General features: G+C 42.0%; 2 protein-coding genes across 2 annotated transcripts in view; one reads left to right on the forward strand and one right to left on the reverse strand.

The window, feature by feature from the left end:
- MCM9 (minichromosome maintenance 9 homologous recombination repair factor) overlaps positions 1 to 27,923 on the reverse strand; it is a 49,417-nt gene that overhangs the window by 15,177 nt on the left and 6,317 nt on the right. Inside the window, exons 4-7 of the mRNA XM_075046397.1 lie at positions 26,679 to 26,760; positions 25,540 to 25,740; positions 20,489 to 20,614; positions 19,100 to 19,219 (exon numbers count right to left, since the gene is read on the reverse strand). Coding sequence (XP_074902498.1) covers positions 19,100 to 19,219; positions 20,489 to 20,614; positions 25,540 to 25,740; positions 26,679 to 26,760 — 529 coding nt within the window. The remainder of the gene's footprint in view (positions 1 to 19,099; positions 19,220 to 20,488; positions 20,615 to 25,539; positions 25,741 to 26,678; positions 26,761 to 27,923) is intronic.
- On the forward strand, positions 1,515 to 13,144 carry ASF1A (anti-silencing function 1A histone chaperone). Its single transcript, XM_075046840.1, has 4 exons — positions 1,515 to 1,943; positions 5,655 to 5,770; positions 10,218 to 10,394; positions 12,706 to 13,144. The coding sequence occupies exons 1-4, from the start codon at positions 1,835 to 1,837 to the stop codon at positions 12,916 to 12,918; spliced, it is 615 nt and encodes a 204-aa protein (XP_074902941.1). The 5' UTR covers positions 1,515 to 1,834; the 3' UTR covers positions 12,919 to 13,144.

A 27,923-nucleotide genomic window follows, 5' to 3' on the forward strand; every position in this document is an offset into this window, starting at 1 on the left:
TGGTTAAGGTAGGAGAGGCTGCTGAGGCCTTCTTCTCGCTGTCAGCCCACCACAGCAGCCACTTTTTCCCAAATGGCCAGTAAAAATGTATTGGAAATATATGTTTCCTGTTAACATAACGTGTACTTTAGTTTGTTGTGAGGAATATGCTCCATTGTGTCCAATCTTTCCTGGTTTCCTGGACTCTGCACTGAACAACTTGGGCAGTCGATCATATGGCAGAATTATAAAAAAGCAAAATAACCTCTAGCCTTGTGTCAGACATGTGGAAAATGCTATTAAAAAGTGGAGCGAGCAACACATCAGGCAAGTATCAGACGATGACATTGCTTTGAAAATACAAACCAAAAGTGTCACCTACTTTCCAAACCTTGCACAGGCTTGGAGATTTGCTGAAGGCCAAGGGCCTCCGTGCCTCGGCGCTGCGCTCTCGCCTGCTGCAGATCTGGCAGCACTCTGCTCCTTCCAGCAGGGCTTGGCCTTTCCACGCAGGTGGGAAGATGGCTCCTACATGCCTTCCCGTTGTGCATAACTTCACCGCATTCCAGGGCTGACCTGCAGACATTGCTAGAGCCTGGCTGTGTATTTTATTTCCACAGAGAATCTCCTGTTGTAGTGAGGGGTACACCCAACTCGCAGCCCCCAAGCCCCGAGCACGTAAACTAGCGCTACAGTGCTATGTCGCTCCTCCCTATCCCTGGTGTGCGGCAGCCACAAGATGGCCTCCTCTCTGGTCCTCCTGCTGCCACACAAGATGGCCTCCTCTCCAGGCCTCTTGCAGCTGCACAAGATGGCCTCCTCTCTGGGCTACCTGCTGCTGCAGAGGGACACGTGCTGTTTCACAGCCCGATACCGAGGGCCTTCTTTACAAAGAGAGGAATGGGATAGCTTCTTGACAGCAGGGCTGTGTAAAAGACACACTCCGATCCCTCTGCACGCCGCCTCTCTAGGAGCAGCGAGGCGGATTCGTGGCAGAGTTCGGGCCTGGGCGCACAGCCTGTCAGCACCCCGCCGGCAAACCACCCTTTATTCGGGGAGCACCCCAGCCAGCGAGGCACCGGCCAGGCTCCCTGTTGATGTGCTGCCTTTGGCCAAGACCTCAGTGCCGTGGGGCTGACTGGGGGGGACGGTGCGGCTCCCCGGTAGGGTTGGCCTCTTGTGAGCCCAATACCCCATCGCAACCCCGAGCCAGGCTGGCCCTGACACCCGGGACCCCATCAGCACCCAGCCCCAGCGAAACCGCCTCACCCCGACCACCCTTGTCCGCAGCAAAAGAAAAAAAAAAACAAAACAAAACCAAACCACAAAAAGCCTAACTCCCCCCTCCTCCCCAACTAGACCCCCCCACGGCACATGGCTGCAGCCCCACGGCCAAAAGAGGGGCGAAGCCCTCCGGAGGCGGGGGCTCCCGCCCGCCCGCCCGGCCTCGGCCCCGCCCCGGCCGTTGGCAGCCCGTTTCCAGCTCGGGCCGGGCGGGGGCGCCGCGGCCAGGCGCCGTCGGTGGAGCGGGAGCGGCGGAGCCCATCTTGCTGCCGCTCGGCGGCCGCGTTCGGGGAGGAGGGCCCTAGGCCGGCGTGCGGCCAATCCGGGCGGGCGCTGGCGGCGAGCAGGGCAGAATGGGCTGTAGTTTAGTGAAATAGGAAAGCTGCGAACAGTGTGGAGTGTGCCTGGTGTAAATAAAAGGGGGGAAAAAAAAAAAGTTTCTGCAAGTCGCAGCTCTGCGGCCTCGCTCAGACGCTGGCACGGGGGCTTGTGCGTCGCCAAAAACCAACACACGGGACTTTACTGTGCTGCGTTAACACGCTCTTCCTATTGTTTGTGTTTTTTTCAAAATATGGCAAAGGTTCAGGTGAACAATGTAGTGGTGTTGGATAATCCTTCTCCTTTCTACAATCCTTTCCAATTCGAAATCACATTTGAGTGCATAGAGGACCTGTCGGAAGGTGAGTAGATTTTTTCCCGATACGGATTTTGTAACCCCGGGCTCTTAGTTTCAAGGCTTTTAAGGCTTAAACTTTGCACAGGCCTGCTCCTACAATTTAACAGTTTCTCCTTCACCGCATCGCCGTGCCGAGGCGAAGGGATGTGCTCGCCGGCGCCCGAGCCGCCGGCGGAAAAACCGCTCTCGCCCAGCCCGACGGGGAAAGTTGGCGGCGTTCGCCCGCCCTGGCCGCCGAACCGGGGCCGGTTCTCCCCGCCGAGCCATCGGCGAGGCTAGCTTCAAGTTGCGAGGAACTTGTTTGAGTGGTGGTAGCCATGTTGCCAGCTTTGTGTGTGCGTGGGGAGGCGGCGGGGGGGGGTGTGTGTGTGTGGAGGGGGTGAGGGTTAACCGGGCTCGGCTACCGCGCATCCCCGCGGGGAGACGGGCTGTTGCGCGGCCGGCGTCCCTACGCCCAGGCGTTCCTCGGAGCGCGGAAAACTCCGCGGCCGGCGTTTCGTTGGCCTCGTGCTCCATTTTAAGACTTAGAAAGGGATAAAAAAAAAAAAATTAAAAAAAAAAAATCGCTGCGGGAGGCAGGGCCGGGCGGGCTCGCCCCCGGCTGCCTGCCGCGGCGGGGTGCGGCGCGGTGGGTACGCGAGGCCGGCGGCGCGGCGGCTGCGGGAGCCCTGCCGGTGGGGGGAGGGGGGCCGGCCGCCAAGCCACTATTTTTGGAAGTCACTCGAAAGTTACCGGCAGCCGCCGGGGGCGGGGTGGCCCCGGCGCCGCCGCCGCCGCCCTGCAGCCGCCCCGCGGGGACCTCCCCCCCTTCACCCCCTCCCTTCTCTTGAGTCGGGGGTCGCCGGCCGAGCTCCCCGCCGAGGGGCGCGCCGCGCCGGCGGGCTCCCGCCTTCCCCTCAGCCGGGCGGGCCGCGAACCGCCTTTCGCCTCGCCGGAGCTCCGCAGCGCCGCCCGCCGGGCCGCCGGCAGGCCGCGCCGCGGCTCTCTGCGGGAGTCGCCCCGAGAGGCCGCGCGTCGCCCCTCGGGCGGGAGTTTTGAACGCCCCGCGGCTCAGGGCGAGGAAGGGAAGCGGGGAGCTCCTGCCCGCCGGCAGCTCGGGTGAGCGGCTGCCCCTCCGAGGAGGTGGAGGAGGAGGGAGGCCGCTCGGCTGGGGCTGCCTGTGAGCGGAAAGAGGGACAGCCGCCTGGCCCCCGGCGGAGACCGGCGCCGCCTGCTCGCCAGCGGCCTGAGGGGCGAGGGAAAGGCGAAAGGCGAACCGGAATCGGCGGGCGATAACGCCTGGCAGGCTCTCTGTCGCTGCGGTTAAACTTGCCTCACCCTGCCTGCTCCGCTAGCAGTTTTTTGGGTTTTTTTTTTGTTTGTTTTTACTCGTGCGTGCCGGCAGCCTGGGGACAGCGCGGGTGGCTTGGCTTGCTCTACGCCACCGCCGCTGGGAGGGACGGTCGCGCTGGCGGGAAGTTCAGAGGCAGGCAGGCAGTCTCCTCCGAGCCTGGGGTTTCCTCCAGGCCTCTGCCATTAGTCTCCTACCCTTCCACAACTGACCGAGGCGTTAGCTGGAGCTGCCCGTAGCAGGCTGCGCTCTGTGCCCGTCGCCAGGTCGCTGAGTGGATCTCTCCAGTCAGCCTGGCCTCGTCTGAGACGTGGCGTCGGAGCCCTCGACGGCGGCGGTGCCCGTCGAAGGGGCTCGGCACGAGGCGTCGCGCCTTTCCTTCCCGTTGTGCGCGGCTGTACGTGGCGCGCTCCTCGCTCTCTGGATTTACGTGAGAGTTAATCCGGGACAATCGGGATGAGAAGAATTATAGATGGTCTAATGCAAAATTCTCAGTTCCCTTCCCCCACCTAAATGCAAGTTAGACTACAGGATGTATTCAGGAGGAGCACTGCTATCTTTCGCATTTAAAAATAAGATTAAGCATAGCCTTCCTACACTTGATGAAAAATTTGCTGTCGTTACCTTAGCTTTCACGTGCTAATATGTCTATCTACTGTGCTGTTTTCTCTTCAGCCAGTCCTGCGCACCACTGATGTTAAATTCATTAACTCCAGCCCTCTTGTGGTTTTTTTTAAGTTGTTACTCTGTAGCAAGATAACCTAAACAGCACTTGGATCAACCTGTTAAGTGTATAATCTAAAACTTAATTTTAAAAGTCCATTTTTTGGTAATAAATACTACTGGTTTAGACTGAACTTCATACTGTTCTCCTAGAATAATGGCACAGGATGGTGTGATAATCTTAAGTAGTTTAGCCTAAAAGTCCTCACTTCTAAGTAGTAACTTACACTCAGATGCTGACAAAAGAGGTTCTTAATTGTCCTGGATCAATAGCCTGCAGTACTGGCAGTAACTAGTACTACATGCTTAAAAGGTGACTAAAACCTCTGATACAGCACCTGGCCAATTGAGGAGTAAAATCCCTTTCTAAGCCCTGTAAACTATGTTACTTAAACCCCCTGAACCTGCATTGATGCTAAACATGGTAAGCAAGAAGAATTCATTAATGAGGAAAGAGAGTTGCAATCCTAAGGCAGCCAGTTTCTGTTACAGTACTAAGTTTTTTCTATGCTTAAGTTCCATTCCTGCACCAAGAAGCCATAATGTAGACCTCTGGATTTTGCAAAGCACAGTAATAAAGTAGATGTAATAGGGTACAGGTTTGTGCTTTTGCATAGACAATAAGGGCACTGTTCATAAGGAAAAAAAATATGAAATATACCATATAAGTTTTTAAGGTACAGTTTTGAAGCACCAGTCTTGCTGAACTAAAAAAAAAAAAAAAAGTTAGTCATAGTTTTCCATAATGGTGATCTTTTTTCCCTCTTGTTTAAAAAACCAAAAAGATCGCTTTTAAGGTTAGTTCTGTATGTGTCTTTATGCATGTGTTTTTGAATCAAAAAGTGAAAGTGAAAAGCTGCCCCAGGAAGAGCTAATGTGTGCTAATTTGCAGTTTCAACTTTCAAACACCTGTGGTAGAGAGGGTGAGTTACAAAAAAACTGAGTTGTAAGAAATGTTTTATTTTGGTGCATTATTTTAAGAAGCAAAATGCTATGTTTAAATTTTTTTGCCTGTAGTTCCATTTCAGGATGTGGCTAAAATCCGAGCACCAATATCTTCAATGAGAATGTGATCTAATCACGCTATCACAATTTTACATGCTTCTCGGGTTGCACCAGTTACATGTGAAGGAATGGGGGCATACAGTTAGTGTGCCTGGTGCTTACACAATGGGTTTTCTTATTCAATTAACTACCTTCCATGATCTGTGTAATTTAAGCTGTGAGGTGTGTATGTGCAAGGTGGGAATTTCTTTTCGGGAGGTGAGTCAGTATTCAAGGTGTGCGATGAGTTCTAGGCATATATGGGCATCGTCCCTGTGCTGCAGCCATTCCAACAGATGGAGAAAATGCTGAACACAGCTCCCAACAAGTAAAGGGGCCCTGTCCTCTGTATAAAATTTGAAAATTAACCTATGAAAATAGAGGGATTCCTGTGGTACAGACCGACTAGAGAGAGATGGTGGGAGGGTCTGGTTCACAAGGACTGGGGCAGGCATCAATAAATTTCCCCAATGAAGACAGGTCCTTGTTATTTTAGGCCCATTGCTAAAGAAGCAATTTCAGGCTATGCAAAACTGTAGGTAGGCAGGAGTGGAAGACCCTTAACTGTAATGATAAGTAATGTTTGTGTTTTTTTAATTTATTTTTGTTTTGCTGTAGATCTGGAATGGAAAATAATTTATGTGGGTTCAGCTGAAAGTGAAGAGTATGATCAGGTGTTAGACTCTGTTTTAGTAGGACCTGTTCCTGCGGGCAGACACATGTTTGTATTTCAGGTAAGTTTGATTTAACTGTTTCTAAAAGGGTTGTGTTAATTAGTTTAAAGATGACAGTATCAAACTAAGAGGCGCTTGAAAAATAATGGTAAGCTAGAAAAATATTTCAGTCAGCTCTTCAGGTATGATATGCCCTCCTTTAAAGTCTGTTCATGAGCTGATATTTCTTGCCCCTGGTATCTCCATGGTAATATTTTCACTTGTGGTATCAATAATTAGACATAATGATAGAAGCACTGTTCCTGTAGCTACTGATAATTTTGACCAGTCTGGTTTATAAATATATTCTAGATCACTCGGTAATCAAGAGTGCCAGTCACCTGGTTTACACTAGCACCATCAGGCTTAACTCTGCTGCAGTTGGTGGCAGTTTCAGACAATCAGGAGCACTAGGTTAATGTAGACAACGTCTTCAGAAGATCAGGCCAAGAAATTCATTGTAAAACTCTGCCAGAACAGTCAAGAGTTCATTTCTGCTTGGCAGGATAGATGTTCAACTGTGATGTTTGGCTAAGCATGCTAAATCACAACAAAATACAGCAATTTATAAAGTAAGACAGAATTCCAATGGTAGATAGCAGGCATTTGGGACGCAAGTGTGTAGATCAAGAGTGTCCAACAAACTCTGGAGCATGTGACAGTCCTATAAAATACTGCTGTTAAAGCTGAAAGTTACTAAGAAGGAATAATTACGGGAAGGAAAACAGGCAAAGAACAGAGCTAAGATGGCTTACTAGCCTATTCTGGTTTCCATTTAAAGTCAGCAAGGGGGGTGTGGGGGGGGGGGGGGACCTAAAGCAAACTTGCCTAAAGTCTTACAGAAGTTTTTGGGGGTTTGTTTCTTTTTTTTTGAATCAAAACTATGATTTAGCTCACTTTTTTCTCTATTTATCAAATACTAGTATTTGTCTTGTAAACGGAGAGTAAAATCCATCAGCAGAAGAATTGGACTGAAACTGAGTGTGTCTTATTGTATAAGAACCATGCTACTTTCCCAAATACTATAAATTCACTTAACCATTTAATGGCAATTGCACGCTGGAGTATGAGCATTTAAAAAAAAAAAGTGCTAACGAGTACACTTGCTTATTTCTCACACTTACTGTAACTGTTAAAATAATACCAAAATTTGTGAGGCATCTTGATTAATCCTGTAAGTTCCAGGACACTTTTTTTTTTTTCTTACAGGACAGGCTAAAGGAATAAGATTAGGCTGGAGGTTACATTTATCAACCACATATGTGCAAATTAGTTTTGAAACATTTCTGTTTGGTTTTGAAGCTGGGCCTAATTCTTCCACACTACAAATAAAACAGTTCTTCCATTCTCGAGCTATTACACCTTACGGCATTAATTAGTCAGAAATAGATGATCCCCTGTTGTCCTCAAAGGGGCTACCTTGTAGCACTATATCCAGAGAAATTGGCTGCCGTTTACATTTCTAATTTAAAAGATGCACTGTTCTCTGTTAAGTTACAAAGATTCATTGTTCATGGTGATGGGAAGGAGCAGGATGCAGGTGTCTGAAAAGGCATGTTTTGGCTGTATGGTTAGGAAGGCCTTGAAAATTAAATTTACTGGTCTTGCAGTTTCTGTAGGATGGACTCATCAATTGTATCCTGGTTATAACTGACACTACAGCTAAATTAGTAGCTAATTTTGCTTAGATTGGAATAGGTCCTGTAAAAGAGTCAGTACTCCTGTGTTATAATAAATTCCATTTCTTATGGAAGTACCGTTGGTCGAAGTATATTAGACTTCAAAAGCATTGGATTTCAGGTGAGGGTAGGACTTGGCTAACGTGTACACAGCAGACCACCAAAACCCAAAGTGCTTCAATAAGCCTTTGCTGATGACTGAAGCTATTTTATTCACCACACTGAAGCAGCCTGGGAGATGGAGAGAACTAGCAAGGGAAGGCCAGAATGGGGCAAAGCACAGAACTGCAGGAGGCATATAATATAAAGAAAAGAGACTGTGTTCACTAGGGACACCACATTGAAAGGACCTTTGTGGAGGTGTATAACATTTTCAGCTAATAATATGCTGTAGATTTTTCTAAATAGGAAAATGGCTGAAATAGCAAGTAAAATGGAGTACCACACAGATAAAATACCAAGGATGATAAAGTTACCTTTGTTGAAAAGAAGCTGTGTATCAGGTTGGGAAGTCAGCCTTACATACTGAAAGATGGAAAACTATTGTGCTTTTCAGATTTACGCAATTGGCCTTTTTTTTTTTTTAACATTTAAGAAGGTTTCAAAATTAAAGGCCCACAGCTTGGCCTGTTTGGTTCTAAATACCAAGATATATAAGTAGTGAAACCTGATTCCTTCTCTCTGTGCACTTGGGGATTTATAATAAATTCACAGAAACTTCTTTTTGAGAATATAAGCACATAAATAATTTACTATCTTTAAGTGGGGATATGACCTTAGCTACCTACTCTGCAGTAATAGCTATGTGAATAAATGTATCATATGGAAAAGCAAGATAATTCAAGACAACATATACATTGAGTGATTTCATAAAATTCTTAAGTAATTTCTAGCATAAGAATGGCATATTAAGATAGTGATTTTTACTTCAAAGTTAATCTACTGCCTCTTTTAGCCTACCCAAAGTATCTGTTTGCAGCTGCTCCCTTATCACTTGATCACACTAAGCTCTTCTTTTTTTTTTCTTCCACCTGTGTATGATTTGTTTCCCAGGCAATTAAGAGGTTTGACAATCCAAGGCAGGAAGCTCAAAATTTGAGAAAAGAAAGTGGTTTTACACAGTGTTCAGTGTCTTTTCCACTCAGCAAAACAATGCTTTAGTGTTAAGTAGGATTAAAACAGAGTATTTCCTTCGGTTCACAACTGTATCATAGGATATTGCAGGACACAAAATGACAATGGGAGCCTAGAAGAACTAAAATCCCACATTAGGGTGTGAGTTGAGTTTCACTGGAGGTTAAATGAACAGCATCCTTTTGCAATATATTAGTCTATAACTGCCCAGTGTGGAATTTAAAGTAATCAAATGGTCCTGGGCACTGTTAGAACAAGACTACTGAATTAAAGTAGTGATTTCATCTGTATTGGCAGTTCTTGTGACTTCTTCAAGCTTATACACTTGTCCTATTCCTTGGTCATCTTTTCCCTTCTGTGTGAGTTGTAAAGTGAATTGGTCATCTTCTGTTCCCTTCAGGCCTGGAGGAAGTTGTGTTCTATCTGATTCTCTGGTTGCTTCTCTCCCCCCTGGTGTATTTGTACCTGAGAGGTCTGACTCATCTAATTCTTCTGCAAAGTGCCTACAGCTTCCTATAAAAAGCCAGACTGGTTTGAAGGCTTAGAATTGAAGTAGCTAAGGAGCAGAAGCCAAAGCTGCATGACCACTAGCTCCCAAATTTCAGAGTGCTGAAGTGTATAAATACTACAGAGAAGTAGGGATGAGAGGGACAGCAGGAATTAATCCCATTTGTCCTTGGTCCTTAGGCAAGAACACCTGAACCATTCTAACATACATTGTTAATGCCAACTTGTACTCGCAACACAGGTGTTCGTTGTTGGCTTCAGACCTTCATGTAAAATTGTAAATATGAAGCTGCTTCATTTATGCTTAGATTGCTGTTAGTTTAAATCCTACAGCAGAATGAAGCATCACATTTTATCAGTAAATGTGTAGTTAGGAAGCATTTCAAGGGACTTACGTGAGCCACGTTTTACGAGGCAAATTTTATTGATTATTAATAACTGCAGAGCCATGGTAAGTAAGGACATTGAAGAAGATTATAAGAGTTGCCTATTAATTAGGATTGCATCCTGGCCGAAAATATGTTGGATGTCTTAGAGCAATGATACATTTAACTGCATACATTTTAACAAATGTAGGCATGTGGAAGGAGGCAAGAGAGTAGTTTATTCCTTTTCTAGAAATCTGTGGGACAGCTCAAACCTCACTGTAGCCTGTCCCTGCTCTTGCTGAAGTATAAATTGCAGTCTGTATTTTTAAGGGCTTAGTCTTATTAAGAACACAAATACAGACCAATTCAACCTCAGGTTAAAAAAAACACCAAAAACCACACCCCACCCCACCCCCCCTACTAATACCAAGGTGGGCTAGAGAACAATGGCATTGTAGGACTGGAGGGATGTTAGTACACTTGCTCGAACAACAGTTCAGCTGATCATATATTTAAAAGCAGTTTTGGATCAAAGCTGTCTAATCACCCATGAGAAATGTCAGCACACATATTATTGTATTCTAAGTAATTCTGTCTCTAGAGGATAGTGTCCTAAAATCAGGGTTGATATTGTTGTGAAGGCAGGTATATTTTCTGGTTAACTTGAAGAACAATTTTAAATAGTCACTACTCGGCTGCTAAAGACATGCTACTTAAGATTCCCCTGCTAGATTGTCATGTGGTATCAATTTTAATCCCTTCTTTTCCTTTCATATTTAGGCTGATGCACCTAACCCAGGGCTTATTCCAGATGCAGATGCAGTAGGTGTAACAGTTGTGCTAATTACATGCACCTATCGAGGTCAAGAATTTATTAGAGTCGGCTACTATGTAAACAATGAATATACCGAAACAGAACTGAGAGAGAATCCACCAGTAAAGCCAGATTTTTCTAAGGTAAGGCACGTTTTGTTCTAGTCCTATGTCAAAGGTACGCTTATAGAAAGAGGTTTTTAAGAAACAAAACCAAACCCCAAGTGATTCCATAAAGTGTGTGGAACAAGGCATCAAGTAATGGGAGAGACCTGGGGTGGACAAATTACAAGTGCCATGTAGTTGCCATAAATTCAGAGAACACTGAGAAACCTGCAATGGTTTCTACCAGCTTGAAGCCTTAGCTGGACTTCATTATTATTTTACACTGTCCGTATGAAATAAACTGTTGGGTTTCCTCTACCTGCAGCACTGTTGACAAAGTGGCTCTGTTCTTCAGAAAAGCAGAATAATGTGTTTTTTCTAGGACAGTCAACCTGGAACTAAGCTTTGGTATTAATTTAACACAGTTTTTATCCAGCTGTTCTAGTGTTAGAGCTGCAGTTTCTGCAAAACAGTAACAAACAAACTGAAGAAAAAGTTGCGTACAAAATTAAAGATGATGGGTAACCTGGTAAGAGCAGGTTGGATGATTATCCGATCAATGTACAACTTGACCAAGGAAGTACACAGATTAAGTTTAAAAATATATATATCCTTCTTGGTAAAAATTAAACCAAGACCAAGACTAGAATTAAAAGGTGATGTGAAATAAAATTATTTGCAACCTAACATCTTGAGGAGAAGAATCAATTAAACATCAAAACCTAGTTAAAATCCTGTGAAATACTCTCCTGAGGCAGACTGTACAAACCAACAAGGTTCTACGCAGCATCCGGGTTTGTTTTCATGGAACATTTTGTGGAGTTGGGTTTTCTCTTTATGTAAGCTGACATATAGTGTACACACTTATGTTCCAAAGTTGTGTGATGGTGAAAATTTTGTTATTTATTAAGTTTGCATGAATTATGTGACTGGATATATGAAGAAATAAATGGGATAATGCATGTACTGTAATGACTAGTACAGAGATAATCCCCATAGTCCCTGAAACTGATCTTCAAATGTAACTAAACTGAATTGGTATGTAAACTGGTTTTTAGAAGTCGCTAATGATTTTCTACGCTTAACTTAATTTTCAGGGATCAGACGCTCAGTATGTTCTCAAAATTCAAAATTGTGGTTAATTTGAGGATTCTTAAACTTATAATCTGTTCCTTTCTTTTTTCTTGCATTTAAAACATATACTTATTTGTTATTTTGGGGGTGAATGTCAGAATGTTGACTTTCTTTAAGCACTTGAATTTAGAAATGCCTAGAACTAGTTGTCTTAATTCTCTGCTTATATAAAAAGCTAGCTCTCCTTCTTTGAAAAATAACAGCAAAAGCTATCATGTATTTGCAGTAAGGACTTTTTATACGACTTTGGGACAGAATTTAAACATACAAGTAGAAGGTTATTAAATTGATTGATTGATGGGTAATAGACCCTACTAGCTTCAAAAAAATAAATGGTCTTGTTAGTTTGCATAAGGGGTTGGGAAATATTTCATGAGAGTGCACTTCCTTGGAGAACAAAATCAGCATTACTACCAAAGCAAACTTTTCCTGTGATCAGTCTTAACTTTCATTATGAGTGGCCAATGGCGGTAAGTTGCCATCCTCCACTTAACTATGTATTGTCTTGAAAACGGTGAAAGATTAAGAAAAAGTGAGCATTTTCTTTTTTTGCTGCATACATAAACAAATACAACATGTTTTCAAAGGAAAGTGAAGGCCAGCCATGAGACTAAAATATATGACTAATGTCTAGGCCACAATACTAATACCTTCCAAATCTAAGTAATGTTTTTACTTTAAAACTTCAGTAGACAAATTAAAATTCAGTTAGTGAAATCAATCTAAAGCATGGTAATGTAATGTAAGGATAGGTTGTACTCTTAAATGAAGACAGACAGTTGATGGAATTGATACAATTATTGCAAACACCATAAAGTTGATGCAAAAATTTTATGATGTACTGTGGTTTGCAAAATCTTTGTGTGGGTAGCAATTTGCTTTACTAAAAGCTGGCTAAAATAATAAACACTTGCACTTCACTTGCAGAGTTCTCGTACAGCCTTGAACTCATGGAACAGTTACCAAAAATATCCTCTCAAGAAAGCAGTTATTTTGCCGAGTAGGATATTAGAGTAAATGAACGAGTGGTGCATTTCTGTAAGCATGTTTCTGATCCGTAGATAGTAGCTATAGATTCACATTTATATGAATTACCTTTTTAAACAAATTGTTTTACACATACAGGGCTATGGGGAGTAAAAGGAAGAAAATCTATATGCATGTGAACTCTAGAGATGTATACATTACATAATCCATGTATTTTCTTCTCTCCTAGCTTCAAAGGAATATTTTGGCATCTAATCCCAGAGTCACAAGATTCCACATTAATTGGGAGGACAACACTGAAAAACTGGAAGACGCAGAGAGCAGTAACCCAAATCTACAGTCACTGCTTTCTACAGATGCATTACCTTCAGCATCAAAGGGGTGGTCAACATCAGAAAATTCATTAAATGTTATGTTAGAATCTCATATGGACTGCATGTGACTAACCACCATCATTTTGGTACTGTACATGTGTTAAACTGTAAAAACAACCAGAACTATTTCCCTCAAATTCCATAAGTACATAGTTGACAAGCAATGTGAAGAACTTGTTTTAAAACATCCTGTAGAAAGTTTATAAAAAAACAAACAAACAAAAAAAAAACCAAAAACCAAACAAACAGTATTTGAGCAAATTGTGGAATATAAATACAACTATTTTTAAGTAATTGCCTTTTTTCTCTAATGTGTTATTCTATGTGGTCTAAACCAAACTTGATTAAAGTATGCATATGCTCCCCTCCCCCTTTACTTTGTAAGCACTATTGAAAGCTAAAAAACTGAAAGTTAAAACATTCGGGCAAAATGAAGGAATAATGCCATGTCCTCATCTCTGATATCCAGATTGCCAAATATAAAGTGCCCTTTAATAGCAGCTTAAGAACAAAACTGTCATTAGATGAAGTGCAAAGAAAAAAGTATCTCTTAAAAAAAAAAAAAAAAAAGTCCAAAATTGTCCTCTTGCTGTGAAAGCAGACAGCACAGTATAATTTTAGGTGCAAGCTTCTTTTCCTTTCAAGGCACATACTTGTTACTTAAAGCATGCAATTTGAGATTTACCATCTGCTATCTTGGATTTTAGGATTTTTTTTTATCTCCTGCTGCTGCTGTTTAGTCAAACTGTAGTTTGTTAAGGACAGTGTTTCATGTGGATTTGGGTGGGTATCTCAGGAAAGAACCTTTTTCAGCCACCCTAATAGCACACACAATTGGTTGGAAGGATTCAAGCAATTACTAGAAAATTTCAGCATCAAAAGGAATAGCATGGTTATCCAAAAAATGCTCTTCTGCAAGATTGTTATGTACAACTGCTGGTTGGTACGTTTATTTTCAGGTATGCTTTATTCTTGTAGTCTTTTTAACTAGTAATAAGGAGTTTAGATGCTTGCTTTCAGTTTTTTGAAACATCTGTAATTTAAAACTTTTCTGTTTTCTCTCTACCCTTTAAGGCAATCCTATGCACTGGTATAAATCGAGATTCAAACCCTGTTGTGGCAGGCATAACACACTCAAGAATACACTGCCTGCCCTGAAGCTCTTGCACTGAGACATCCCTATTACCTGAGGCATCCTTGAAGATAAAAAGAACTAAGCAGTAAATTGTAAAGACTTAAGACATTATTATGACACTAATAATTTAGTTATTCCTTCCAATGCTCATTAGCCTTATACATTTACTGTGACTGTATGTGCATTTAAAATTGTAATCTGTCATGTCAGATTACAGGAATATAGTTCTGCTAGTTACTAGTAACCACCCAAAATTCGAAACCTTGTAGGTTCCAGGCCCTTAAGAAAAGGTAGATTTCATGATGACTGACAGTATAGCTCTGAATAAAAATAGAACGCTTTTTCTTCTCTTTCTGCATTCTCTAATAGGGATGGAGATGTCCCAAGCAGTTAGAAATTCTGTCTTTCCACATCATTAGTGAAATGGTCTTCATTTCTAACATGTACATTTTTTTAAATCAGAAAGGAATGACCTGATCTGAATGTACATGCACATGTTTCTTTCTTGTATGGAAACTCAGCTGTACATATGGTAGCTGAATGAATTGATGAAATCTATTAATATTTGGAACCCTAATTCTAAGGTATGCTCTTAAAAATCTCTCTGTAATTGTTTAAAATATGATTAGCAATTTAAAATTATTACTACTCTAATATCGGTATGACTTAACACTAAGAACTGGTCCCCCAAACCAGCAGTTGCTTCACTTGAGAGCTGAAATTATATTAACTTTTAAGATCTTTTTATTTTCAATTATATTGCAACTTTAAGGTCTACAGTGACATTTTGAGATTTTTCATGCACTTTATTGTTCTGTTTATAAAGCTATTTAAGATACCTCTTAAATGTAAGCATGTAAATAAGTCATCTGCTGAACGATTAGCAGGCTAATGAAGTCTGCCTTGAGCTAAGGCTACTGTGGTAGTATTTCAAACCCTTGCACCTATTGAAGATTCAAATGAAAACATGATCAAGTACAAGCTGTAACCATCAGTAGCATGAAGGTTTCTTAGAAGCATATGCCACAAAGCGATGGAAGCAAACTGTATTACTGCTATTGCAGAATCAACTACAAAATACAGTCAGCAAAACTGCGTCACCCAGCAAACCAATTAATGTAGAGAAATCAGAGAGTGAAGATCTATTGTTCTGTTTAGGAGAAAAAAAGTCAACTGTGCATGTGAACTCGGGTGCAATAGACTTCAAGCTAGACTGGACAGCATGATGCCATGGTAGAATTTGGCACCACCTTACCTGATACACTAACACATCTTAGATACAGCTGACCCACCAATTACAGGAAAAAGAATAACCCTGCCGTGCTTGGTGAAAACTGGAGAACAACCATGCCTCACGAGAGCACCTCATGATCTTTGCAAGAGAAATGGTCTTCCTATGCTTTTTGACAGACTGGATGCCTCTCGGGTCTTCTACAACTTTGTCCAGATCTTAGCAGTCCATACACACTGTCTTCTGAATATCATATTTCCTAGCAAAATCACATTCCAGAGACATGGAATTTGAGAGATCAAATTTCAGTACTCCAGAGGCTTCAGGTCTGATCATCAGGCAATACCACAGCACAAACTTAGTGGTATTAAAAGATACAGGGCACATAAGGCATCTCTGTAAAGACTTGTCCCTGACCTCTGAAAATTTTGAAACAGCAGGGCTGTACACATGACATATAAACAGCTAGTGCAGACAGCACAGCATTACAGTTTCAAGGTCAAAGATGAGTTCACCTTCCCACGAAACTTTACTTGCAGGCACCACCAAGATGCAAGGGAATGCTGCAGATTTTATTGACAGGATTGGTGATGCATCTCACTGTATTTTTACCTCAGATAGACAGACAGACTTGATTCCATTAGAAAATTGTCATAATACTTATCAGGGGTTACTCATGTAGAAAAAGGTAAATACATCAAGGTAACGTTACAGATGAAAACTATGGGTGGGTTTTTTTATGTCTAACTTGAAAAAAACCTGTCTATCTTACAGTCATTGTGCTTTATTCACGCATCACCTTCAGTCTGAATTACTATGACACTCAGAGTTTGAAGGGGCAAAAGGTTCCAGCTCCATCATAATGGAGACTGGTGAAATTTAACCTCTCCAGTGGCTCTACAAAACTCCACTGAAAAAGGTAACCCTTACTACCAATCTTCAAGACTGCAGCAACTCAGAATTTTGCTACAAGAACCTATAGCGGTCAAATAAATTTTTGCCATTGAGTTGTTGAATGTGGGCTGGTCTTCTGGCTGCCAGCTTTCATTAAAGAGCTGTGGGAGGAACAAACCTCAGTTCCTCATAGAAGTCCTAAACTTGCAGAGAACTCTCAACAGAAAATTTCTACTAAGTGTTCGCAAGAAAGGCAACCTAATAAAACAAACTCAGAAACACTATCCAGAGAGTGGAGGTAAAGTTGTTTTTTTCCAAAATAGAGAATAGATTATTGGTCATTTGTAAGGGCTGTTTGCAGCAAGCAGGCAACTTGAGCCTGTTGGTGAGATAAAAAGATGGGTCTTCCATACCAGTTCACTAGAACAAGAAGGCAGGGTGTTAGCCTGGGTCATGCTCTCTGAATCAGGCAAAACACACCTGATGAAGCACAGGCTTTGTTTAAAAAGCACTGGGGACTGAAGGAGCAGAGGCCCAACAGCAAATCAAGGTGCAGAGTTAGGTCGCTGTTTTCTGAAATTCTGTGGCAATTCCAGTTAGTTACGTCTGGATGGAGTAACGGGCTGCAGCAGGCACATGACACTGCAGGGCCCCAAAGGATCATAGTAGATTTCAAAGCATGTGATACCTAAGGTAGAGCAGGAAAGAACGGGCATTTTGGCACAAGGAGAATGTTAATGATCTAATATGCTGTCCTGGTACAAATAAACGCTTGTACAGAAAACCAGGGAAAAGTGATATGATTAGACAGTTTTGGAAGCAGATTTCTAATTCTGTGGTTGATAAATAGCTCGGGTACTAAAACAGTACTGGATGGGTAAAGGGTACAAGATGTGTTAATGCACAAAATCTTACCAAAGGTTGGTTAGCTATCAGCAGTTTTCTCTAAAAGAGGAATCCAAATGTAAGACAGCTTTTAGCACTTCTCCAGGGTTTACCAAATCTCAGGTGTGTCTTTTGGCCTATGTGGGCTGTAGTCCCAGAGCCAGCAATTAAACTGCAATCCAGACTGCTTTTTATCTAAAGTAAGAAACCAGTTGAAAGTGGAATTTACGGATTTAGTCTTTGTACACTGGAGGGAAAAATGTGCATTAGTGCTCTCATGAGAAAGCAGAACTGGTAATTTGAAGTGTGCAATTATGACAAGGAAAGTAAAGCAATTTAGTAGTTCTCTAAACTCATCATTTGGAGCTTCTGCACGAAGAGCAAGTTAACAAAAGCAGTGTTAGGTACAGTTACAAACATATTAGTAAGACACTCTGCACAGGGAAGGCAAAATAATTCAAACTACATCCAGACTCCTGGGCTAGAAATTCATGCTTTAGTCCAGCAGCTCTAGCAATGGAAAGGTTCCTTGAAATTAAACTAGGGTTAATAAGATTTCTTGCTTGTTTCACTTGTGATAAGGGTCCTAAAGAATTTTAAGGTGGAAATTTGGTGCACCTGCTGTCACATTTCAGGGGAGCGTGGCTGGGAGAGCAAGAGGCTTTCTAAAATACAAGCAATATTTAAGTGAAATGTAGATAATCTAAAGACCCAAGATGATCCTTTCACCAAATGAAACTCCATCTCCACACATCATTACAGCTGATTCTATGGCACATACCACAGTAAGCTTGTAAACTGCAACATTGGTTTTCAGGGAAGTGTCTTTGAACCTAGCTATCATGGCTGAGCTGGAAACTAGATCATTTGGAAAATGAAGCACAGGAGTGAGACGTGGTGAAGAAGGCAACAGCAGAGGCCAAGAGCAGCTGACACAGGGAGATTACTACTGACAAAAGTGGGCAAAGTCACATTGAAATGCATGGCAAAATTTCACTCCAGGTCACTGTCAGTCCCCTAGCAAAACTTAAATTATCCAGCCTGTTCTCCGTTCTTAACACAGAACAAAAGGTGGAGAAAAGGTTATGCTGAGCCAAAATGTTCTCTCTGGCTTCTCTCCAGACCTATTTGTCAACAGTTTGAATGGAAAACCAGAGGCGTACGTGTTTCATAACAAGTTTCCCGCACCTAAGAGTGTGTATTTTCAACATCATGTTCCACTTCCACAGCTATAGAAGACCCAATATACACATGTACACATAGCTACGGAACTGGGAAAGATTTATTCTCTGGTTTTCCCATATTTAAATAATGCTGTTTCCCAGACATAAAATGAAAACCAGCACTACCTGAGAAACACTTGTTACACATGCCAGCTGAAACACTGGGGTTTGTCCCTAATTATTTCATGATTTTAAATATACTAATAAAATAGTCATTTGCTCAAATAAAGTAATTTACAGAGGTAATCTGACCCTGCACATTGTTCCCAGAAGAATTTTTAAAGATACCTGGCATTCAGAACCACCTGGGACATACCTAAATCTAACACACACACACAAAAAAACCCAAAAATCAAAAAGCAACTTGCTCTCTGAAACCATCTTGAAACCATCTTTATGAGTCAGAAATAATTCCTCAGCACAAGGGTGAATTTCCAGAAAGTAAGCAGAAATCAAACTGGCACCCAGCCAGAATATATAAAAGAACACAAGAGAGGAGAGTGTCTGTTCAGGAGAAACCAAATGATGCTAGCCCATCACACAGTGTGAGCTCTGGAAAGATATCATATTTGTCATAGCTGGGAAGAACACTAAAAATACAGGTCCAGATCATCCTCTTCTAGCAAAGCAGTGAGAGGTGCCTCTGGATGAGGCTTTTAAGGTTCCCTGTTAGAAGCTCATCACAGTGCTCTGCTGATACAGAAGGGGCAGGACTGCCCTTCTGCAGAGAGTCATGTCAAGCCTCACATGCCTCCACAGCAGTTCTTGCTTCAGCTGTGCTCATAACAACGCCAGCACATACGTTCATGTATGTAGAAAGCCCCTATATAAACATACTCGAGTGGAAAAAGTCGTGTTCCAGCTGAAGAAGCAGCACATACCTGCACTTGTAGATCCAATTCCTGCAGTAAGCACAGAGCGTGGTATGATCTTTACTGCATACTTGAGAAACTGAGATTTCCCCGTACCTGGGTCTCCAACCAACAAAAGATGCGATTCACCTTGGGGGGAAAACATTGATGTAGCAGTAGATGTTTCATACACAGAGAAAGCTATACACATAATGCTCAGAATTAAATAATACTTCTCATTATTCGCCTAACATTTAGCACTACATATACATTACAATATGTAATTCTGTTTATGACTGCACTATTTATTGGGTGTGATAAATATATTGTTTAATAAAAGCATCTAGTCACATTGCTGCACCCAAACCAAATATTTACAATGAAATATTTTAAAAGTATTAGCAGGTATTTGACATACTTCTTATAATGTAAGTTCATACATTTTAGAATATTCATTTCTCAGACTCAACTCACTCTCAAACATGAAACAAAAGGATACCAGGGTTTAGTCATCATTCCACTCTTCAGTTACTTAAACTATTGCAAAAAGGACTAATAAAATCAGCAGGTTGTTTTTCCTAACTAATTCTGCTACACTGCCAAAAGTTACACAACTTAGTAATTTCAAAACAATGAATTACTGAAGTAAATAATTTGGCTACTGTGATCTCACTGAAGTGCTCTAAAATTATTTAATTATCTTCTACAAAATACAACTTCAATTCAAATATAAAGTCTATAACTTTGTTTAGCTGCTGCAGCATTAAGAAAATCCTGTATTTGTATATACAGACATACTATTTTAGAATTATTATGACCTACATAGATTATGACCTGTGTACCACCTGGCACATGGCATATTTGCCATCTAATAACAACAGAAGGAGAATCAGCAGGCAGATAACTTACAGTAACAGAACTAAGTGAGATGTGCTGACAATCACAGATGGAAAAGTCTGGCAATAGGAAGTAAAATGAATCCTTTAATTTTTCCTTTCAGTGTACTATAGTGATCCACATTAAGGAAACATTAATATTTCATCCTTTGGTGCCAAATACTGCTGGGAATATTCTACTAGAAATCATTTCAAAACGTCACTTATACAATAAAAAGTGAGTTTATGTTTTATCTAAAACAACTGCCTTTAATATTCTACCTAATGGAATCCTGAACGCCTGCTTTTACTGGGTTTTATTTAGGAAAAATTAAAAAGAGGAAGTCTAGACACCCACTTTATTTGTCTGAGATTCTGGAATAATACTCAGCATTAATCAAAAATTGCTCTCACTCAAGAAAATGGGATGATTATGCTTCCAAAACCTTACTGATTATATTTTGGAGGAGGGAGGGATGCGGGTGAAGACAGGGATGGGAACAACTGTTAGAAAGGATATGATACTATTAGAAACAATACTAACCTCTGATTCGAGTTCCAGTAGCATCAGTCCTCTGTACACCGCCAGCAAGCACCATGGCTACAGCCAACTTCACCAGGTACAATCCAAAAACTTGAGGACATAAGCTAGCCAAAATTTCATTCCTCCCTAGAACAGGAGCAAAAAATGGCACTCAGCACTGCCCTAAGAGTAAAACTTGGTTTGCCATGGACTCCTATGTACACTTGAAGTGCTATGTACACTGACAAGTAATTGTCCTACATCCACAGTCCTATGTACACTCACAAATAATTTGGGTCTGCTTCCTGAACAAGAGGAACAGGGCAGGGAGGAGATTTTTTTATTATTATTTTATTTCTTAAATAGGACCTGAAGCAGTTGTTTGAGCCAAACTTCCTTCATTAGGAGGAAGTTAAGTCTTCCAGGGTCACAAGCAGCAAAGCCAATCCTATTGCAATTTAAGGAATGTATGGTCTGGATATCATGAGAAAAGGCACTAAGGAAATTCCATCATGCAAATTCTTTTGTTTCACAGATAAAAGTGTGGGGCTATGAAGAATAAAACTTAAAGTTTCCAGACTTCAAAATATCCCCTTGAAAACTGGTGTGTTGTACATTTAAGAAAACTGAGATAGATAGATAGATAGATAGATAGATAGATAGATACTTGAAGTATTTTGCCCTAAACCTGTGCACCCATAGCATGGCTCCTTTTCTCATTGTTGTCTTGGATCTCCTTCTCCTTTGACCTTTCTGTGTCAAAGGTCCCTCTCCTCCTCCCTAGCATAGCATAGTCTCCTTCCAGCAACAGACTATTTCAATCTGTTATGATAAAGTTGTTGGCTTAGAAGATGTGTAACAAAATTAATTCTGTCCTTTGAGATTCTGACGCTTAACAGCACATAAGGGATCACAGGTTTGATGCCATACATTAGTCCCATTGCTAGGGAATAAAAACCTAGGGAGTGACCAAGTTTGAGTTCTTAACTTCATGTTTTAAATTTAGATGCAAGTGCATGCTACTGGCAAAATGTGTAGGCACCTAATAGATGACTTAAGGCATATGTGTTTCTTGTGGAGGTCTTCTGAGGGAATTAACACATCTTTGTCCAGAAATGAAATCTTAAAAACTCGGTCAGCCATAGCATAACTCAAGACTTAACTCCACAGTTGCATCTATTTGACTTCAGATTCATTTGCCTTGTCAGTGCTGAGCAGCTCAGCAGTTTTGCTTCTTCCTAGATAGTATCCAGAAAAAATAAAGTCACCTGCATAAGTTCTCTCAGAGGCCTACCATGGTAGACTTTCTCAGAACACCAAATACAAAGCATCAGGAATTGACTGACATAAAATGCAGTAGTAGCTACCATTATCTCTTGAAAAACAGTACATGTACACACATCCTGTTGTGAAATGGCCTATACCTTACACTCCTTAGTCAAATTTGATCTCTGCCTTCAATTTCAACTCAAATTCAGACAAACGGCCTGAAACAGACATCTTGGGCAGTCAGGGTCCTTCTAATTTCCACCTCAATTTTCATGTAACCACTACATATTAATTTATTTATTCTGAATGGGCAATATATGCATAATATTGCATAAAAACACATTGCTCCCTGCAGGCTTCCAAAAATTGTCCTGAGAATGAAAGATTAAATGGGACCTTCAAAGAGGATCCTGAATTACTTTCTGAACAGTTCTTACCAGAGTGGTAAGAAATGTTCTTGTTCCAAACAGCAGGAGGACGAAATGTTCTCATTCCAAACAGCAGGAGGGTAGCAATTAAATTGCTTTCCAGGAAATGCAGTTCTGAAGATCTTTGTCATTGACAAGATCTCCAATTTCTTATGTGAGCATGCTAATTTTTAAGCTGACATGGGCAACATTCCCACCTGCTCTTCCTCCTGTTTGTCTTTTAAGAAGAAAGACTAAGCCCTTTTCAGGGTTTTAAAAGACAGAGTGTTAGCCTGAGACAGTTCAGTGACAGAGAACCTGAAGAGTCCATTGAGCTTCCACACAGTTCAGGAGGAGGCACTCAGATTATGGAGAGGGACAGAGTTCCAGACACAGCTCTGCTGATTCCTAGGTGGTTGACTACAGACTATGGTTAAGTTTAGGACCCAGTGTACTAAACACTGTGGCTGTTCTGGAAGCCACTGTGAATTGGGAGACTCTCTCCATATTTGATAGGATGCTCCACAGCACCTAAATCAAGGGTCTAGGCATCCAAGAGTTTGGTTAAAGATGAGATGTGCTAAGAAGCTCTGTGGTAAAGAGTCACAGTTTAATTTGGGATGCAGAGACAGTGAGTCAGATCCCTTGCCCCAGAGTCAACAACTATGCTGACTAGAAGCTGATCTGGTCTGCACTATTTCTTCTAAGAGGTATGCTTCTTCTTTCTGGATTATAAAATGCTTTTTTTTTTTCCTTGATAACTTATATTATTTCTCATCAGAGAGCAAGCAGTCTAGGAGGTTCCTGCAGTGTGTGGAAGATACCTTCGTGACACTGCTGGTAGGTGACCCTTGCTAGACCTACTGTTTACAAACAGGGAAGGACTGGTGGGAGGTGTAATGGTCGGAGGCTGTCTCAGGCTTAGCGACCATGAAATGACAGAATTCTCAATTTTTGGTGAGGCAAGGAAGGTGGTCAGCAAAACCACCACTATGGACTTCTGGAGGGCAAACTTTGGCCTTCTCAGGACAGTAGTTGAGAGAGTCCCTTGGGAGACAGTCCTGAAGGGCAAAGGGGTCCAGGAAGGCTGGACATTCTTCAAGAAGGAAATCTTAATGGCTCAGGACCAGGCTATTCCCATGCACCACAAGACAAACCGCCGAGGAAAACGACCAGCCTGGCTAAACAGGGAGCTTTTGCTAGGACTCAAGAAAAAAAGGAGAGTTTACCATCTTTGGAAGAAAGGGCAGGCAACTCAGGAAGAGTACAGGGATCTTGTTAGGTCATGCAGAGAGGAAATTTGAAAGGCAAAAGCTCAGCTAGAACTCAATCTGGCCACTATTGTAAGAGACAACAAAAAACATTTTTACAAATATGTTAACAATAAAAAGAGAGCCAAGGAGAATATCTATCCCTTATTGGATACAGAGGGGAACATTGCCACCAGAGATGAGGAAAAGGCTGAGGTACTTAATGCTGCTTTTGCCTCAGTCTTTAATAGTGAGACCAGTTATCCTCAGGGTACTCTGCCCCCTGAGCTGGAAGGCAAGGATGGAGAGCAGAATATAGCCCCCATAATCCAGGACGAAATAGTTAGTGACCTGCTATGCTGTCTGGACACTCACAAGTCTATGGGATGAGATGGGATCCATCCAAGAGTACTGAGGGAGCTGGTGGAGGAGCTTGCCAAGTCACTCTCCATCATTTATCAGCAATCCTGGTCAACAGGGGAGGTCTCAGACAACTGGAGGCTTGTCAATATGATGCCCACTTACAAGAAGGGTCAGAGGGAGGATCCGGGGAACTACGGGCCTGTCAGCCTGACCTCGGTATCAGGGAAGATTATGGAATGGTTCATCTTGAGTGCACTCACATGGCATGTGCAGGACAACAGGGGATCAGGGCCAGCCAGCATGGGTTCATGAAAGGCAGGTCCTGCTTGACGAACCTGACCTCCTTCTATGACTAGGTGACCCGCCTAGTGGATGAGGGAAAGGCTGTGGATGTTATCTTCCTTGACTTCAGCAAGGCCTTTGACACTGTCTCTCGTGGCACACTCCTTGAGAAGCTAGTGACTCATGGCTTAGACAAGTGTATTCTTCGCTGGGTAAAAAACTGGCTGGATGGATGAGCCCAGAGGGTTGTGGTGAATGGAGTTAAATCAGTTGGCGGTGGATCACAAGTGGTGTTGCCCAGGGTTCAGTACTGGGGCCAGTTCTGTTTAATACCTTCTTCAATGATCTGGATGAGGGGATCAAGTGCACCCTCAGTAACTTCGCAGATGACACCAAGTTGGGCAGAAGTATGGATCTGCTGGAGGGTAGGGAGGCTCTACAGAGGGATCTGCACAGGCTGGATTGATGGGCTGAGGCCAATTGTATGAGGTTCTATAAGGCCGAGTGCCGGGTCCTGCACTTGGGTCACAACAACCCCATGCAGCGCTACAGGCTTCGGGAAGAGTGGCTGGAAAGCTGCCTGGCAGAAAAAGACCTTGGGGTGCTGTTGACAGCCGGCTGAATATGAGCCAGCAGTGTGCCCAGGTGGCCAACGGCATTCTGGCCTGTATGAGAAATAGTGTGGCCAGCAGGAGCAGGGAAGTGATTGTCCCCCTGTACTGGGCACTGGTGAGGCCGCACCTCGAGTCCTGTGTTCGGTTTTGGGCCCCTCACCACAGGAAAGACATTGAGGTGCTGAAGCGTGTCCAGAGAAGGGCAACCAAGCTGGTGTGGGGCCTGGAGCACAAGTCTTATGAGGAGCGGCTGAGGGAACTGGGGTTGTTTAGTCTGGAGAAAAGGAGCCTGAGGGGAGACCTGATCGCTCTCTACAACTACCTGAAAGGAGACTGTAGCGAAGTGGGTACCGGTCTCTTCTATCAAGTAACAAGCGATAGGACGAGAGAAAATGGCCTGAAGTTGCGCCAGGGGAGGTTTAGATTGGATATTAGGAAAAATTTCTTCACTGAAAGGGTTGTCAGGCATTGGAACAGGCTGCCCAGGGAAGTGGTTGAGTCACCATCCCTGGAAGTATTCAAAAAGTGCATAGACAAGGCACTTCAGGACATGGTTTAGTGGGCACGGTTGATGGTTGGACTCAATGATCTTAAAGGTCTTTTCCAACCTAAATGATTCTATGATTTCCTGTTAATGAATGTTCCACAAAACATTTGACTAGAAAGCTCAAAAGAAGGAAGATCAATGCAGTGTGTTTGGTACTTTTTTCCCCAGTAATATTAAACTAAGAATTTCATATTCCTGTACTGGAAAAAATATATTATTTGATGAATGAGTGGTGGGATAGAATAACGATGGGAAAATGTTTTCAGTCACTGTATTCTCTCGCTCCTGATTTCATCTCTATCCACTCATGTGTCCTACTTAAAAGCTTTCAACTACTAACCTGCTAATGGATCATTCCTATGCTTTTCCCAGAAGTCTTCAAATTCCTTGCGGACTTCTTCATCAGTTACAACCCCTGCTAGCTGCTCATTGTTTACTTTAACATAGTTGGCTTTCAGAACAAGCTCCAAGTCACAGCGTGCACCCTCATGGAAAGGTTTCCACCTCTGCATTACTACTCCATACACTGTGATGTCATCTCCTGGAGGTAACAACAAAAATTAATCAAGTAACATCTGACTTGAGATATGCAGACGTGTCAGTTAGCTGTAATGCATAATAATGCAATTGAGATCCTGTGTTACAGTTAATAAGGTTAAAAAACCCAACAACAAAAAGCAAACCTCCTGCAGTTACTGGAAGTCTAAAACAAACATTAAGTAGATTGCTTATGTCTATGGTAGGAAGTTGCTATGTCTTTCTACTTCTGTTTAAGGTAAATGAATTCTTAAAGGTATACCTCTGCTTGTTTCCTCTTTTAGACAAGAGGAATTGACAGTAAAGGGTAGAAGCTCTTCTTTCAATTAGATTTGCTATACAAAAAATTTAGTCAAAACTTATTTGACTTCTGATAACTTTTGTGATGAATTCCAGAATCACTCATTAACATTCTGGCTATAGCGTTCTTCTCAGAAAGTACAACCAGAAATTAATTTCTTGTGGAGATGTGCCTATCTGAGAATTTTTAGTCCATTCTTCATACATCCTCCTGCCAATTAGCTTCCTTTCTGAATGCCAAGTAGCTTTTCCACCTGCAGCTCTCTTTAGATAGGAGGTCAGGTTACCTAGCTCTCTGAACCTTCAGAGGGACACTACACGCTGTGTGGCGGTGTGGACCAATTTCCTCAGGAGGTTTGGTGTTCCCACACTAACAAGATTTAATATACTTTCTGTATGTCACAACACCTTACTTACTTATTGAAACTGATCTGTCAAACAGTCAAGATGTAACATGAGGATGTATGACATTTTCTAGAATAGTCCTCAACTGCCATGCTAACGTCCAAGCAATGTGACAGATGAACCTATCTCATTTAACAAGCCCTCAGCACTGACAGCTTACTTGGCAAAGATTCATCTCAAATGGAAAAATAAAAATTCTTGTGGTACAAACATATGTGATATAAGCTGTATTCTTACCAGACTTGCAACTGTCCACTAAGTCATCTTCCAGAACAACCACCATGCAACGAGGGATGCTTCCAACAGACAGTCTTTGAACCTAGGAGTCAGGAAGGAAAAGCACTTCTTAAGAACTGCACCTTTCAAAAGCCATTTATAGCTGCTCTGGCTTAAGGACCTACATTCCCTTCCTGGAACTGAGGTCAGTCCTTGCTGCTACTCACAAAACTTAGACAGTGAGCATGCCACTGCTGCCACGAACTTAATAATGGAAGTTTAATGCTGATATTAATGGAAACAGGATTGGGTATTAAATTAGCTGAAGGTGCTCAATCCTGGGAGGTACTGTGTGATTTCAATATCTTGCTGAAGAAAGCTCACTAAAAGAGGTCATTTGAAAGAGCTGATTTTTTTTTTTAATAATATGAGATATTTTTAGATACTTCTTCAATATGCAAAGTTTACTTTGGGTACTGAAGCATGTCCGTGGGTTAGATAATCCTTCACTGAAGTATATACTGAAAGATTATTCTTTATATTTTTCTGGTATTTAACCATAATTTGACAGGTTGACATATAAGTTTACACCTAGGTGTCAAGGATTAAATCAACAACAGGAAAAAAAACCAATTCACAGACAACCAGACAAATGTATATTGACAAATGTGCCAGTAACTCCTGTAATTCTTTTTCTTTTCTCCAGGGCAAAGTCTATGCAATCTTGTTACAGTCTATTTCCAACCAGCAATCTTTCCATTACACTTAAAGCTCGCAATAGTTTTTAGAATATCCACTGCACAAGAACAACAATCAGAAGTACCTTTTCATTCTGCAGGACAGGTCATACATGCTAGAATTCTAGATTTATTCACTCTGTAGTGCCTAGGAAGGTTAATTTACCCTTGTGTATTATCTAAATGGCCACAGGCAGTTCACATCACTGTCAATACTGGTGGCACATACAGTTACTTGCAGAGCTCAGTAGGAAACACAAGTGAAATTCATTGCTGGTTTAACTTTACTGTGTTTAATAAGCTTATGCTGCTGAAAATCCTTGCCATCATAGAGATCTGTGTGTCACACAGTATAACAAAAAAAACCACTATAGAAACCATATGTCAGAAACAGTCATTATATGAACCTGCAACATTTAAGAGCTTCATTTCTAATATCATACATTTCTGTTTTCATACATCTTGCATGTAGATTGGCACCACCATCCTCTTAATTTATAAAATCAAAACCCTGAAATAACTGAGGATA

Source organism: Buteo buteo, chromosome 15, assembly GCF_964188355.1.
Source record: "Buteo buteo chromosome 15, bButBut1.hap1.1, whole genome shotgun sequence".
Lineage (NCBI taxonomy): Eukaryota > Metazoa > Chordata > Aves > Accipitriformes > Accipitridae > Buteo > Buteo buteo.